Source organism: Ailuropoda melanoleuca, chromosome 2, assembly GCF_002007445.2.
Source record: "Ailuropoda melanoleuca isolate Jingjing chromosome 2, ASM200744v2, whole genome shotgun sequence".
NCBI classification, from domain to species: domain Eukaryota; kingdom Metazoa; phylum Chordata; class Mammalia; order Carnivora; family Ursidae; genus Ailuropoda; species Ailuropoda melanoleuca.
This window is the reverse complement of record NC_048219.1, coordinates 165,596,838-165,612,287: the sequence shown is the minus strand read 5'-3', so window position 1 is coordinate 165,612,287 and position 15,450 is coordinate 165,596,838. Positions and strand designations below refer to the sequence as shown.

General features: G+C 34.5%; 1 protein-coding gene across 13 annotated transcripts in view; it reads left to right on the top strand.

Moving 5' to 3' along the window:
* The window catches only part of FAM126B (family with sequence similarity 126 member B), an 82,681-nt gene extending 68,831 nt beyond the window's left edge, over nt 1–13,850 (top strand). For 12 of the 13 annotated variants that reach the window (XM_034654938.1, XM_034654940.1, XM_034654944.1 and 9 more), the window contains 3 exons: nt 537–696; nt 1,467–1,634; nt 5,979–13,850. In XM_034654938.1, coding sequence (XP_034510829.1) covers nt 537–696; nt 1,467–1,634; nt 5,979–6,577 — 927 coding nt within the window. In that variant the 3' untranslated portion in view covers nt 6,578–13,850. The remainder of the gene's footprint in view (nt 1–536; nt 697–1,466; nt 1,635–5,978) is intronic. The other variant, XM_011220533.3, reaches the window with a different exon arrangement.
* The last annotated feature ends 1,600 nt before the right edge of the window (nt 13,851–15,450 follow it).

The following is a 15,450-nucleotide window of genomic DNA, read 5'->3' as shown; positions in this document are numbered from 1 at the left end:
GTTTTTTGCTTGTTATTTTTCGTCTGAAGAATCAGAAACTTCTAAATTTTCTTTAACAGGGTTCAAATGTTAAACAATTTTTCTTTCTTTGGAATGCCTTTTCTCTTTGAAAGTGAACAACTTAAAGGAATCTATGGGGTATGTGATTCACATTTTAAAAGCAAATACTCATTTTAAAAGCTGCCTAAAGGAATACAGAACAGTGGTGCCTGGGTGGCTCAGTCGGTTAAGCGTCCAATTCTTGATTTTGGCTCAGGGCATCACGGTTGTGAGATTGAGCCCTGTGTCTGGCCCACACTCTGGGCATGGAGCCTGCTTAAGATTCTCTCTCTCCCTCCCCCCCCCCCCCCCCATAAAAAAAAAAAAAAAAAAACAGAACAATGGAGGTACAAACTTTTCTGACGCATTGTGTACTTTTATATTTTATGGTACCACTTTATATATATATTGAAAAAATTATGGAAATGTGAAGTGTAAAATAAACATAAATTATATATTCGGTGTATATATGTACAGACTTTATATTATCATTTTAGGTTGCCAATGCCATGAAAAACTCATTACCATTTGATGCTCCTGATTCTTCACAAGAAGGCCAGAAAGTACTTAAAGTGGAAGTCACTCCAACAGTGCCGAGGATTTCTCGGACTGCGATTACAACAGCTTCAATCCGTCGTCATAGATGGAGGAGAGAAGGTGAGTGTAAAATTCCTATAGCTCATTCATGGATTCTAGCAAATTTATCACTGTTTTTATAGACTAGGTTAACACATGATATTTAGTACTCTATATAATTAAACTAAACTAAACTAAAATTATTTAGGTTTTAAATACAGCGCTAGAAATGTGTTTAAATGCCTGAATTTATTTTGATATAGATATAGATATATATATTTTATAAAATAGAAAGATGTTCTTTAGACTGCTCTATGAATGTTAAAACAAAAAACAAAAAATAAAATCAAGTTAATGTTTGTCTTTTTTTGAACTAGTAATAAGAATAAGAAGTTTCTTTAAGCCTTTATGATGGGAAAAAAGGTGCATGTATGAGCACTGTGGGAAAAAATTATATAACTGACCAAACCAGTGGTGGAAATACAAGCTATCCATGAGAGAGTTGATTATCGTATTTTCGATTTTTATCTTTGCTTTTCCTTTTTTTGGAGGTGCTGAATCCAGCAGTATTTCGTAGGCCTATGGTACTTGAATAGTCAAGCTGTCTTGCCTAAGATATATTAATTGCCACTTTAATGATCCCTATTTTCCTGTGCTATTCATTTGCAAACCTCACATTGTTCATCTGCCGCCTAATGTGTGTGCATGCTATGCACACACATGTAACTATATAAATAGTATTTGTGTTTTTATCATATCCATATATACATTCTCTTATCTGCCTGGGTCAAAATGCTCAGAAAAGAATAGAGCAGCACAAAAGCACTAAAATTTTATATGTTGAATCCCAGATGGCTTTGACTTCTCAAACGAGGCTGACTCGAGTATTCCTGGCTCCCCGATCCAACACGGCTCCACTGACCTAGGGATCAAACGTGTTCAAGAGGGGGAGGTGCTGGTGCGCAGGACCCCTGAGCACGGCTCACCGGAGCCCAACTCAGCAGCAGCCACAACAGAGGGTAGGACAGAGATGAGGAGGCAGAAGTCAGTGAGGCAGTTGCTGGAGAAGGATCCTGGCTCTCTATCCCCAAGCAGAACATCTTTTCATTCTAGTGTGTGTTTTCACTATCCCAGGGTGTATTAGCTCCTCCTTGCAAGGCACACCTCCCCATATGCCTAGCACCAGGTCAGGTACAATCTTTAGTTAACCATTTGTGCTGGCCTGGAGTCTGCATTTTGTGTAATCAAAGAACAGCTTGGCATGGCTACTAACAAGGCAGAGGCCTGTCTCCAAAAGGTCTGCAAATGCTTGGGATTTTTTCATTACTGAGCATGTTTATTCTAACATTAGGAAAGGAAAAATGCACCCAATGGACATGAGCCTTTTAGTCAATATAAATTAATCTCATTTATATAATAATTTATTCCTTAAATATATGTGAAGAAAGTTTTAAAACATTAATAGATTATCTATGAGAAATTGGATAAAGTGGAGCTGGCCGATTTATCTCTAATTCCAGGTTGGTCAGTTAACAAGAATTTCTTACCTCTTTGACAGAGTAAACCAGTATCTATCACTTTTACAATCTGTGGGTCAAGTTACTTGGGTCTAACTAGTGAACTACTAGCCTCTTTCTTCTATAAATGTGCTATACTGGTCCACACTACATTTTGTCATTTATTGTAAATAATGATTGTCTTCTGTAGCTCTCAAACAGAAATTGAAATGTATTATTTAGAGTTCAGGTATCCTAGTAGATCCTTGTTTCTACAGTGTAGGTATCTCAAAATGAGAATTTTTTCCCCCCAAATCACCACCACCACCATCCCTGCCACTGTCACTACCACATCTGTAAAAGAACACTTCTCTCCAATAGAAAACTATTTATTTGCTGTTTTACATGTGATGCCCATAGGAATTGACTTTGTGAAAGATGAACTGTAGCCTAATAAGTTTTTCATTATTTAATGTATTGCTACCATGGAACCTTTACACTAATTAATAAATTATAGCAAATAGTTTTAAAATAGGTTATATATTTTTACTTAAGACCAAACATATATGAAGTAGTTACCTTCCACCTTAAGGAAGTCTCTTGCTCTTTGGTGCATTAGAAATTTGAGCATGCTCAGTAAGAATCTAAATCTACCTTCTGTTCCCTTGCCCATTTGCCCACATTGACCTTAACTTCATTTAACAGTGTTGCATGTGCATGATCTAGGGACCCAAAGGAGTTGGTGCTTTTTTACAGAGATCCTGTGAAAGATGCAGCCTTCCCTTTTCATTTTCTATCTCTTTATGTTATCCCTGAAATAGTCAAAAGGCATAAAAATAAGTATATGAATAGATGTCAAACCCAGAGTTGGCCTAAATTGAACAACAGCCTGTTTTTCAACCTTCCTGAGGACTAAAGGAGCCAGCCACTTGATATATCTACTACCATTGTTAGAATGTTGGATTATTTGTGCTAAATGTAATACTATGTTATCATAATTAAGACTTGATGAAATTCTAGAGTGTGGGATTAGGTTGAAACATTTCTTCCAATTCATCGAAAGTCATATAATTTGAAAAAGGAACCAAAATAGTAGTTCTTTGAAAATATCCTATTAAGGGGTGCCTGGCTGGCTCAAGTTGGTAGAGCGTGCAGCTCTTGATCTTGGGGCTGTGAGTTCAAGCCCCACGTTGCGTGTAGAGATCACTGAAAAATAAAATCCTTAAAAAATAATAAAATATCAAATTGAATATTAAAATATATTCTAATTAAATATTAAAATATCGTATTTTAATATCTCCTGTCACTGGTAAAAATTTAAGTTTGTGAGGGTGGGGTATCACCACAAGGAAAGAGGAGTAAATTCTTTCAGTGTGTTTGAAGTTTCTCAAAAATTACTTTGCCTTTTAATCTAGATTAATTTTATCATTAAATCAATATTAGTAGAAGCTAAATCTATAAGGAAAGGCAGACTGAATAGAAAAATTCATTAAAGGGGTGCGCGGTGGCTCAGTCGGTTGAGCTCTGTCTCTTGATTTTGGCTCAGGTCATGATTTCAAGGTCCTGGGAATGAGCCCTGTATCAGGCTCCCTGTTTAATGGGGAATCTGCTTGTTTCACTCTCCATCTGCCTCTTCCTCCACTTACACTGTCTCCCTATCCCTCTCTCTCACTCTCCCTCTCTCTCTCACATGTTAATAAATAAATAAATCTTTAAAAAGAAAGTAAGTAAGTTCATTAAAATTCCTTTTTGGTTATCTTCCGTATAGATCATGAGTAGTAGTGTCACCCAGGGAGAAAATTAGAAAGGAAAAATGTTGTAAGACATAACTGCCTTTTTATTCTTTGACGTTTTTTAAATAGAAGGAAGGAAATAACTAAAACCTATGAAAAGTTTTAGTAATTCTGAAGTTGGCTGGAGCTTTTGTATTGACATTAATATTTGGTCTTTTAAAAGAATTTAGTATGATGGTTTTAAATCATTAAAATTATATTTGTTATATGTTGAAATTGAAGGGAGACCATAAGCCCATCACATACCCTTATCCTGATTGTCAAGTAATATTTTCTTCGTGACTTTTAAAGTCGGATTTAAAATTATTGCCAAACTGAGGACAATGCCTGTGATTAAAGTATTGTCAGTGTTCCACTGTATTGAAAGAGCATTTCTTATTACATAAAATATCAGCAGATTCTCTTGCATGGTGGCTTTTATGTCTCTTTTATGGCCATATTGCTTGGGCATCAGACCTGCATGAGGCAAGATTTAGACGCTAGCACTAAGTCTCTCAGTCTCCTTTCCTCAGTAAATATAGATGTATATCTGATGATACATTTCTGTTCACTCCAGTTTTGTTTTACTGATACAATTGTGAATCAGTAAATATCTTTTCTTGGGCATTTCAGAGTTCTTTATAGTAACTGTAAATAAATTGCTGAGATGATACCATATGAATATAATTTGAAGTTTCATTTTGAGTTGCATTATGTATTGTTTTGAAGAAGGGGTTGAGAGAAGTGGTGTCAGCTGCATTTTCATATGGCTTTGCATGATGGTTGAAGATTATTAAACTGCTGGATATAATAACATGCCTTTTGCTTTAAAGATAGCCTATTTTGTTCTTCTTTTGAAGGAAAGAAATAGCTAATCCATATAAGAAAATATATCTAAGAAAATATTTTTATTTTTCTAGGTACTTTGTTAAATAAAGATTGTGTTTAAATATTTTATGTGTATTTTACTTAGATAACCTGTATCTTAAAGTAATATTTGTTTAGAATTCTTTCCTAATATTTTACCTTAACTGTAATATTGATACCTGTATGTAGATTCAGATTAAACTTTCTTGCAGTCTGGCAAACATACATAATGATGTAGCAAACTGCTGTCTGTTTTGAAAGAAGCAAATGTATTACTTTCCAAGAGGGTGTTGATCATACTTTCAGTAAGAGGATTAGGCTTTCTGGAAAACCCAAATTGAATATATTAGATATGCTTCTCCCTTTCTAACAAAAATCCCAAGATAAGGATTATTTCGTTAACTGTGGTTTCTGCATAAAATGTAATGGGACACCATAGTATTTTGTGATTATGACAAGAATACATCCCAAGATGAAAAATTTAAATTCTTGCAGCTACATAATATAGAAAGTAAAAATCCTTAACTATTCCTACTAGTTACTCTCTGATAATCAAATATTTTCTTCACATTAATTGGTCGAGAAAATATGGAAACCAGTGAGTAGATATCCCCATAAGACAAAATATAAGTATGAAATTACTGGAAACGATGTAGTTTTTTGAGTTAAAAACTCTAGTAATTCCATGTTAAAGGTTTTAAAGCCACGTAGACGTACTTAGCTGTTGAGTAAAATTGTACTGGCCTTAAAAAGTGTTTGGCTTGTAGGGATAATGAGTTTGGCATTATACTGGGTGACTGCAATCCGAAGAGGGTCTCTTTTGTATGGTCTCTCTTATGGTGGGCTAAGGAAGATAAAAAATTTTGATTTTTTTTTTAAACAGATAGATATGGTCACCTCAAATAGACAAGGGTATATTATAAAGATTTGTAACAAAATGTATTTCACCTAAAGTTGTTTTATATGCCTAAATATTGAGGTACTAAGTTAGTGTATAGTCTTACAAAAGCTGGACTAATTAAAGCTGAATGAACAGAGTGAATAACATATTAGAATTCTGTGTAGATTAAACTTTCTTCCCCTAAATTATTTAGGGGAAGTGTTGACAACAGGGCCATTGCCAGTCTATAGCAAACATTACCCAAGAGATAAGGTCAGTTGAGTTTTTATTCACAGTTCCTTCTTTTTTAATTTAGCTATTGCTGAGTCTGTCTGATTTGTTTTTTAGGTGCTGAGGGTGTAAATGGAGAAGAGTCGGTAAACCTAAATGATGCAGATGAAGGATTTTCATCAGGGGCTTCCCTCAGCACTCAGCCAATTGGGACCAAACCATCCTCCTCTTCTCAGAGGGGGAGCTTAAGGAAAGCAGCAACTGGGCGTTCAGCTAAGGATAAAGAAACAGCCTCTGTCATCAAATCCAGTGAGAGCCCTCGAGATTCAGTCATTCGCAGGCAGTATGTACAGCAACCAGCTGATCTTAGTGTAGATTCCATTGAGCTGACACCGATGAAGAAACACCTGAGCCTGCCTGCCGGCCAGGTGGTGCCAAAAACCAATAGTATAAGTCTAATCCGGACAGCCAGTGCTTCCTCAAGCAAATCATTTGACTATGTAAATGGCAGTCAAGCAAGTACCAGCATTGGGGTTGGCACTGAGGGAGTTACTAATTTAGCAGCTAACAATGTTAATCGATACTCAACTATCAGTCTACAGGAAGACCGGCTAGGTCAAGCTGGAGAAGGTAAAGAGCTCCTCAGCCCAGGAGCTCCCTTAACCAAGCAGTCTCGATCCCCAAGTTTCAATATGCAGCTAATATCCCAGGTGTAGTTCTGACATCCTCTCTCATCTTTCTGCTTACCCTTTAAACTGAACATTTCATTGTATAAGACACTTCATCCCACATTGTGAAAATATTGGTCATCGTAATCAGATTTGATTTAGTTTAGGTATCTTCATACTGTATTTTGTATGGAAACAGCAATAAGGTTTTCTTTTTCCTCCTTCCTATATCTTCTCTTCACCTTATTCCTTGTAAATGTGTTTGTGAAGCAGTATAAAATGTATGCATTTTCCATGCCTTCTTTTCTCCTTGGGTGATGTGCAATCCATCGTAGGCTGATCGGTCCCATTTCAACACTGTGAGACTGAGGTTATGTTAGAGGAAATGGTGTATGTGATCCCTATGAAATGATTCTTTGGCTTTCGTTTTAAAAAAAAACACAAAACGGGTTTGTTCTCATAATCTATAGAACTGTGGAGATTACTGGATCATATTTTTTTCTCTTTTAACCAGGAGTGCCTCAGAGATTCTGCTATGACTTTGGACTTCTCTGAGTCTGTGCAATCATTTTCTTGAGAAGCATGGGGAAAGGTGATAGACTGCTGCACTTTTTCATTAAAATGTGGGTGGTTCTTTTTCCCCCCATCTCCTTTATTTCGAGGACACAAATGTTCAGTTACTGAGGCATTTAACTCAAGTGTGGCCCCCTCCTTTGGAGGGCAGGGCTCAAAGTTGTTTGTGTAATTGATAATGCACTTTCTCAATGGCTCTACAGTCATTATTAACATGTCTTCCCTCCTCCCCACAAGGACATAGGTCATTTCTGTCCTTAAAGTTTGAACAACTAACAAATCAGAGAATCCAAGGGGCATGTTCTATTTCCCAGGAATGATTGACACTTTGGTGCTGGGGTTTTGTGCGGGGGGAGGGGGCGGTTTTTGTTTAGCTTGTGTGGGACTGTGTGTGTGAGGGGAAGTTTTGATAGGTTGTTTTTTTTTTTTTTTTCCTTTGTGAGCTGATGATGACTGAAGTAGAACAAGTACGTCTTCAGGTAAAGAGAGGGATTTCTCAACCCACTTTCTGTGATGTCAGACTATTGGAGAAACCCTTTCAGCTGCTTTCTAGATGTACCTAAATTCAGTCAGATACTTTGGATTAAGAAACCTGAAGTCCTGATAGATCATATACTCCAAGGAAATACATCAGGGACAGATAATTGGCTGAAAACACTGATGCTTCAACGTGACACATTTTTATAGAACATTTCTACCAGGGGGTACCGACTTGATTTCTCCTATAAGGACCACACTGCCTTTGTGTTTAATGTAATGCAATTTGTGTACCTTCTAATCATATATCTGCAAAAGTTTCTCATTTTTTTAAAACTTTGAAATCATGCCAGTAAGCTAGATGTTGAATGTATGTAAGTAGCATTTGGTAACTGTGCTAAGAGGCTACAAAAATGCATTATTAGTAAAAAAAAAAAAAATTTTTTTTTTAGTTCTGATTTGGTTGGGTAAGATTTCAGTATAAGTTCTTTTGGGTCTCAGGCTCTAATGCTTGATTGAAAAAAGAAAAAAATATATTGGTTTTTGAAAATCAGTGTATTTGACTTGAACTGCTATATGTTATCCTTCCACAAAATACATCAGAGGTATTAGTGCTTTGTACATTTAGACATTTTTATTTTATTATTGTGAAAGAAAAATATACTGAATTTATAGAAAGCAAGTATTCTCCTAATTAACAAAGTTTAAAATATTATCTCTATCAATTAAAATTCTAACAGATTTTGATAAAGTACAGAAAAATGCCTCTTGTATTTTTCCACATCTGAAAACCTCCCCTCTCCTCCTCTTATTTAATTGTAAGAGGGTTTGTTTTGTTTTCTTTTGGAGGGGATTTTCTTTAGAATCTTTATAAGAACAATGAGACGCTTATTTGAATTTGGCAGTCTGTAGCACTTTTCAGCTCATAGAAAATGGAAAACTAGAACCTGATCTAGTTCAACCAGTACTATTACTACAACGTTGCCAAAGTCTAGGATAAAGTTAAAAGTGTATAAATAGAAATGTATCGATTTGTGTGTGTGTGTGCTTGTGTGTGTATGCATGTATATATATATCACAAAGACATACGTTAAATGTCCCTTTTAATTTAAGGGATGTCAGATAAATGAGTTTGAAAGCAGCCAAAATAAATGTCTAGAGATCTATAACATACTGAGGAAAGCAAAGCTTCAGGTAGGAAAAGAAAAGAGCATTGTTCTTACCAAGCGGTAAGATCTTGGCCATGGCTGGAGGTCGTTCACTTTATGGCAGAAATGCCTGGTTCATTTAGGAGGCTAGCAGGTTGTTTGAATTCAACAAGTTGTGTCTTTAATGGCATCTAAATCTACCTTGATTTAGTTAAAGCACACACACACACACACACACACCAAAAAAAAAAAAAAAAACCCAAAAAACAAATAATACCAAATTACAGCAAAAGCTGTAATAAATATAATAAATCTCCCTTTTGTTAAAAATCTTAAACTTGAAAAGTTGGTTTTGGAAAACTTTTCAGCTTATAGGATTTCACTTATCTGTGTGTATATACATATTTTGTATGTATGCATACCCATTAATGTTTCAGAACTCTGTAACATTTTGTTCTTTTAAGTTATGTGATTTGGCCTTAATGAAGAAACCTTTCATTTAGCTCTAACTGTGCATTCAGGGTCTTAGAACAGATTTCCTGTGCAAGATATAATTAAAATTTAGTTTAATAAACCATAAGTCAAATTTTCTAAGAGATTTCTTTTATATTAATTTGCATTATTGTCATTTAATTCAAAATAGTTTTCAGGTATAGAACAGCTGTAACCCATATATGCCAGCAATAGTCATACTTTATTCTTTTACAACCTGTATGTATGTATGTATGCATGTATGTATTACCTTTCATAAGAAAAGGTCTTTCCCCCGTGGAAAAGCTCATTACAGAGAAGATACTTGTTTTCTATAATAAGTCAATTTGTTTGATGCCATCTATGCCAGGTTGGATTAAGAAATACAAAGAAATATCTGAAGCTTTTGGTAACTCTTCTCTATTACATTAATTTTAATTATGTTACTAGAAATCAACCTAAAATGTAAAGTGTGAAAAGCTAACTTAGAAGTAAGATTTTAAATATAAAAATATTTTGAGAAGCTGGAGGGGGAAGTGATTGTAATTTGAAATCCTGACCCCTGCCACCACTCTTATTCTCCCAGTTACTCTTCTGTGCCTGTTTATAGTCAGAATTTTTGTGCTAGACAGACCCTATAAATAATCTAGTCACCCAGTGACCCCTCCCCAAATACCTATCCTCAGGAAACTGAGGCTCAAAAGGTTGTGACATGATCAAAGTCACATAACTAAGAAGCAGAGCCAGAATATAACTGTCTCCCGTCAAATGCATATTAACACCCCACTGCCTCCCTGTACTCATACTATAGTAAATGTGGTATGTAACACTCTCCATTTCTGCAGTTTCTTTACAGTTCTGGTCTAGTAGTTGGTGAATATAGCACATTAAGAAAACTATTTAATCCAGAAAAAATGTACAGTAATAAACATAGATGGGGAAGTGTTGGAAATGTAGGTATCTATACCACAGATGTAAGGATACATTTTTCTTATTCTAATTTATGCCTTACTATTTTCTGCCACATAACAGTTGTATGCTGCCATTTTGTAGTTGATTATATTTCTGGGGATTTATTTAAATGCAAGATAAACCCAAAGAAATGGCTTTGATCAGTGTTTCTACCTATTTTAAAGTAATTGAATCTGCCAGCTTTCACAGTCACCTGGTAGCAAGTTAATTGTTTTGCGCAATGGAGTATTGCAAAGTAAAGATGAAATAAATTTTATTCCATTAATTTCTAATGTTGAAAAAAATTGAACTTTACTTGTGCTTTAGAATAGATACAAGCAATATTTCTTTATGTGGTTGATAAAGGTTTATAGTGTGAAGCTTATGATTCCATAATGGAATGGTGACCATTATGTCATTTAAAGTGTATATACCGTATAAAATGTCTTAAATGCGGTAGTCTCAGCTGTATAAGCTCAATATTTCCAATGTATATTCTCAAATTCCACTTAGTAGCTTTAAATTAATTGTAACTATTTATTAGACACTGGAATACTGAGAATAACTTTTCAGATTTTTTTTGCACTATTTTTGTGACTTTTTTAAGGAAGTGAGGTGTTTCTGCTACCTCACTTTGTGAGGTTTTTATGGGTCCATTTCTGAGTACTTTAGTTCACAATCAGTTGTCTCATTTAATTCTCTGCATGTTCATTTATAAATTTAAAAAATTAGTATCTGTCGTTAGGGGGTAGTATACTATTTATATAAACACTGGCAAGGAGGAGCTCTCCATTTCTGATTTTGGATTACAAAGTTTTTGTTTTAATCAGTATTTCAGTTATGTATTTGTTTTTCAGGTTAAAAATGTTTAATAGGTCATGCCAGTGATCAGAAAATCTGTAAGAATTTTAGAGCAACTTTTCTATGCTATGGCTGTGTTAAAGTCTGAATATGAGACTTTATCTTTCAAGTTGAATGATTATTGTCATGTTTCAAACCACTAAGTCGGTTGAGACACTCATTTGTAATACTTTAATTTTTTTTAAAGTGCTTTCGAGAAACAAGTTATTTGAAAACCTACTAGAAGTTATTGATAACTTAAACTTTCAAAAATTAGAATATTTGCCAGATTATAAGATGGAATGCAGTGTAAAATTGTTAACAGTGCTAATAAAATCATGAGTCACCAGAGTGGTACAATTTTCCATTTCCAGAGTGGTCATGTTGATACTATAAGGCATAAGTTTTAGTATTACCTGCATTCTGTACCTAATGGGTATATCATATTGGCACTGAATATACATAGGAAATAATATTCATAAAGTCAACCAATGTGCACTTAAACTATATTAGATTTTTGGCAGTGCCAGAAATCTGTATGGTGATCCTGCCATTAGAATTAGAGGAGTCCTCATCACCCAACCTTCCCTTACCCCTATAGGCACATTCCTTCTAAACCTGCGCACACAACTACAGGCTTTGGGAAACTTCAGTTGCTTCAGTATTTCTTAACCACTAGTCACATGAGAAATATACACATGAGCAAAGAGTTCAGGATAGAAGTTAGCAGAAAGCTGGGAATGATGTGAAATAACTGGCAGCATAGTACAGAAATGTAGGTTCTGTTTTACTTTGGGTCTTGAGAAAATGTTTACAAATTAAGGCACATTCAGATGTCTGCTATTATGCTATTAGGCTTATAGATTTTACCAAAAAAATGGAATTAAGTGTAGCTTACAGTATATATGTCTTTTTTTTTTATAATTGTGTATCTGGAGGTAGATTCAATAAGAAAATTTTTATTTTCAAAGAGAAATGAACTTAATTGGACAATCCATCCCCAACTACAGAATTGATATTAAACTGGTTTGCTGTATTTGAGTGTCAACAGCTCAGTGTTAATTGTATCAGAGGAAATTCTTTACAACTTTGTTGATTATAAAATTTACCAAAGAAAATGTCTCAACCAAATACAATTTTTAAAGTACCTAACTACAAAGGAATGAGGTCCCTTTAACATAAAGGATTGCTTTCTAGCCCTGGGGGAAATAAATACTCTAAGATTTCTTTGATTTGCAACATAGGTCTACAGTTCCTACAAGATTCCATTTGAGGTTTTCTTACGTCAACATTTTAGACCTCCAGCAAAAGTACCAGTTAAGAAGGCCAAATATTATTCCATATGGCACATTTTCATGTCTCCTTAACTCAAGGATTCTATTCATCAGTATTGAATAAAAAAGAGGAGAAACTCCTAAAATTGGTATATTGTATGATATCATGGATTTTTTTTTTAATAAAATTGAGGGCGGAGTTATGGAAATGCACTTTTTTAAGTAATGGCAGTTATTTCCAGTAAGTATGATATTGGCTAAAATGTTATGTTTTTACATAATTTGTGTACATAATCACTCTGGGTGTTTTTTTTTTTTTTCTTTGCAGTAAACAGCTAAAACACTCATTTTTTTAAGTGTATAGACCAATAAGAACTAATGGATTTACTTAAACTATTAAGTAACAATTTCTTTGGGCAAACACAAAATGTATATTAACTAATGTTGCAAACAGATTTTGTGTATTTTTTTTTCGTATCAGGTGGTAGTTAAAAAGTAATGAATGTATTGATCAGCTGTCTTGGAAAGAGAAGATTGGCTAACAATTACTAATGGAGATTTTGGATTTTTTTGTTTTGTTTTGTTTTATCATCCAGGCTGAATTGAGAGATAAGCTCAGTGCTCCGTGTGTTGTTTAAAAATATTTGTGGGGTGCCTGGCTGGCTCAGTCCTTAGAGCATGCGACTCTTGTATGTTGTAAGTTCAAGCGCCATGTTGGGTGTAGAGATTACTTAAAATCTATTAAAAAATGAATAAATATTTGTAATAAGTTCAACTACTTTACGGTGAATCTTGATTCTCATTCTAAAAATTATGCTGACTTTACATTGATTGTAACTGGTTAAGAGAAACCATTTTTATGGTGCAAAGATTATTTTCCCACTATTTTTCTCATAATAATTTGGCTCTTCTTAGCTACAATTTCTGAAGGTTTTTATTATAGCATTATATAGTCTGATCTCTGTCACAATGGACAAGTAAACAGGAGATATCCCACTTTCACATGTTTGCTTCATAAAAGGATATGGAATGTATAGATCAGCTCTTCTTGTTTTTTGTTTTGTTTTGTTTTTCTTGGGTTTTTTTTCCAGATCAGCATCAACCTGCAGCTTGGTATAAATTTCCCAAGTATTCAGAGAATCATGCTCGTGAAAATTTAAATAGGAGAGGCATGAAGAAAATAAAGATTTCTATTGACTGATGTCCTTTCAACCTAGGACTAGTGAAACTTTCATTTTTTCAGAGCTGAAGAAAAAAACCGCACATTTAAGATCATATTTATTGGTGCATGTAAGCCATTATCTTAACTGTCTTACTGAATTGGTTAATGCTGTTGATTGTTGAAATGTGAAACGTAGTCACTGTTGACCTTGTAAATATCTGCCAGAGATGAAATACTATTTTAATTTATTGTAAATAAAGATGTATAAAATTCATTATCAGTCTGCAATGCAGAAACCTGAGATGTTAAATATTGTGTTTCTTGAGAGATGTGTAATTTTCCTCTAGATGTATCTAGTTACATTAAGAATGTAAATTTTCTTTTGTACAATATAAAAATACAGCTTTATTTGGCTTTTGACTGGATTCCCCTGACTTAATTTTATATCTTACCTAAATTTTATACCATAAAATGGTCCTTCGTTGTATTTTTCTTTTCAAAGCATGGCATTTTATTTATGTATGTCTGAACTTTTTATTTATAGGACACCCTATTAAGGCAATTTGTAGAACTAATTAAAGCAATATATAAAATTACATATATTACCATAAAATAATAAATAACATGAAGGCAGAAGTGGAATTAATACATAAAATGTGCCATACGTTTCTGTATGTTATTGTTGAGATACAGATTTATCTCTGAACTTTAAAGCAGCCAAATGTAGAGAGAATGACCTTCAGAAACCTTAATATAAGACAAATCAGTTTCTCAGATGAAGCACAACTGTTTCTAAAACTGAAGTGTTAGAAAATTTTCTCTTAAGGTCCTTCTAAAGAGGAGCTAGCATTACTACCTGTCATTTACACTCTCTTCAGCAATGTATGAAAGTGCCTGTTTCCCTGTACTCTTACCAGTAGTTAATTCTCTCGTCAGTAAACTTTTTGCTCTTTCCCACATTGTGTTTTCTGAAGATATACTTTGCCGTCTTTTAGAACATGGGTGGAATGAGCTCAGCCCCAGGCCCTCTTTTCCTTTCTTTATATGTACTTTCTAGAAAAGTCTCAGGCCTTTTTTTTCCCCCTCATAGCTATTATTCCTTGTTTATGGACTAAGGCTTTATTTTCCCTTTTATTTCAGATCCAAGCAATATAAAATGCATTTTTAAAATATCTTGTTTATTATGCCTTAATCCAAAATTACTGATAAAGATTATCAGTTCCAGAAGAGAATGGCTTAAGGCAACTCATGAAGACTGGCTTAATTTGTTTTTGCCTTGACTCTGGATCTGCATTAGGGAGGATCAGATTGACCAGTTGGACAGTTTCCATTTTTTCCTTTTTTAAAAATGTAAATTTGCTTATTTTGAAAACCTTAGAAAATACAGGGCAAATACAAAGGGAAAAGCCACTTTAAGGTACTGTAATAAAATAGTGAATATGAAGATAGTAGAGACACTGTCCTGCTAACACATACATAGCTGTGGTGCAGGTCACAATTTATGATCCAGAGATTCTTCTCAAGTGAATGAAACAGTAACAAAATTTACTGGGTTCTAGGAATCCCAGGCACCATTCTAACCACTTTAAAGGAAATGCAATAATTCAGTAATAAAGTAGTGTCTGGTAAGTACTGTTTTCCTTTTATAAGAAAAGGTAGGTTCATCTGTAGGAGGTCACAGAGCTAGTAAGTGGTACAGCTGGGATTGAACCAGACACTCAGCCTCACGGACTTGTGCACTTAACTATCATAAGATGTTGCTTCATACAGTGTTGATTATTCTCAACTACTGGTATACTTGTCCTGTCCCCACAAGGCCAAGGCCCCTATAGAGGATGGGAAGGAGAAGGAGATTGGATCTCAGTAGAGCTAGATTACTAATAGGCAAACTAAACCTATGAAAGATTCAAGCCCTAATAACCTAGGAATGCAGTTATAAATGAATTTACCTCCTATGTATGGTTCCAGTTGTGTACTATCCTTAATTGTGTACATTCTCAAGAAGAAAGAATATAGTCTTCTGTG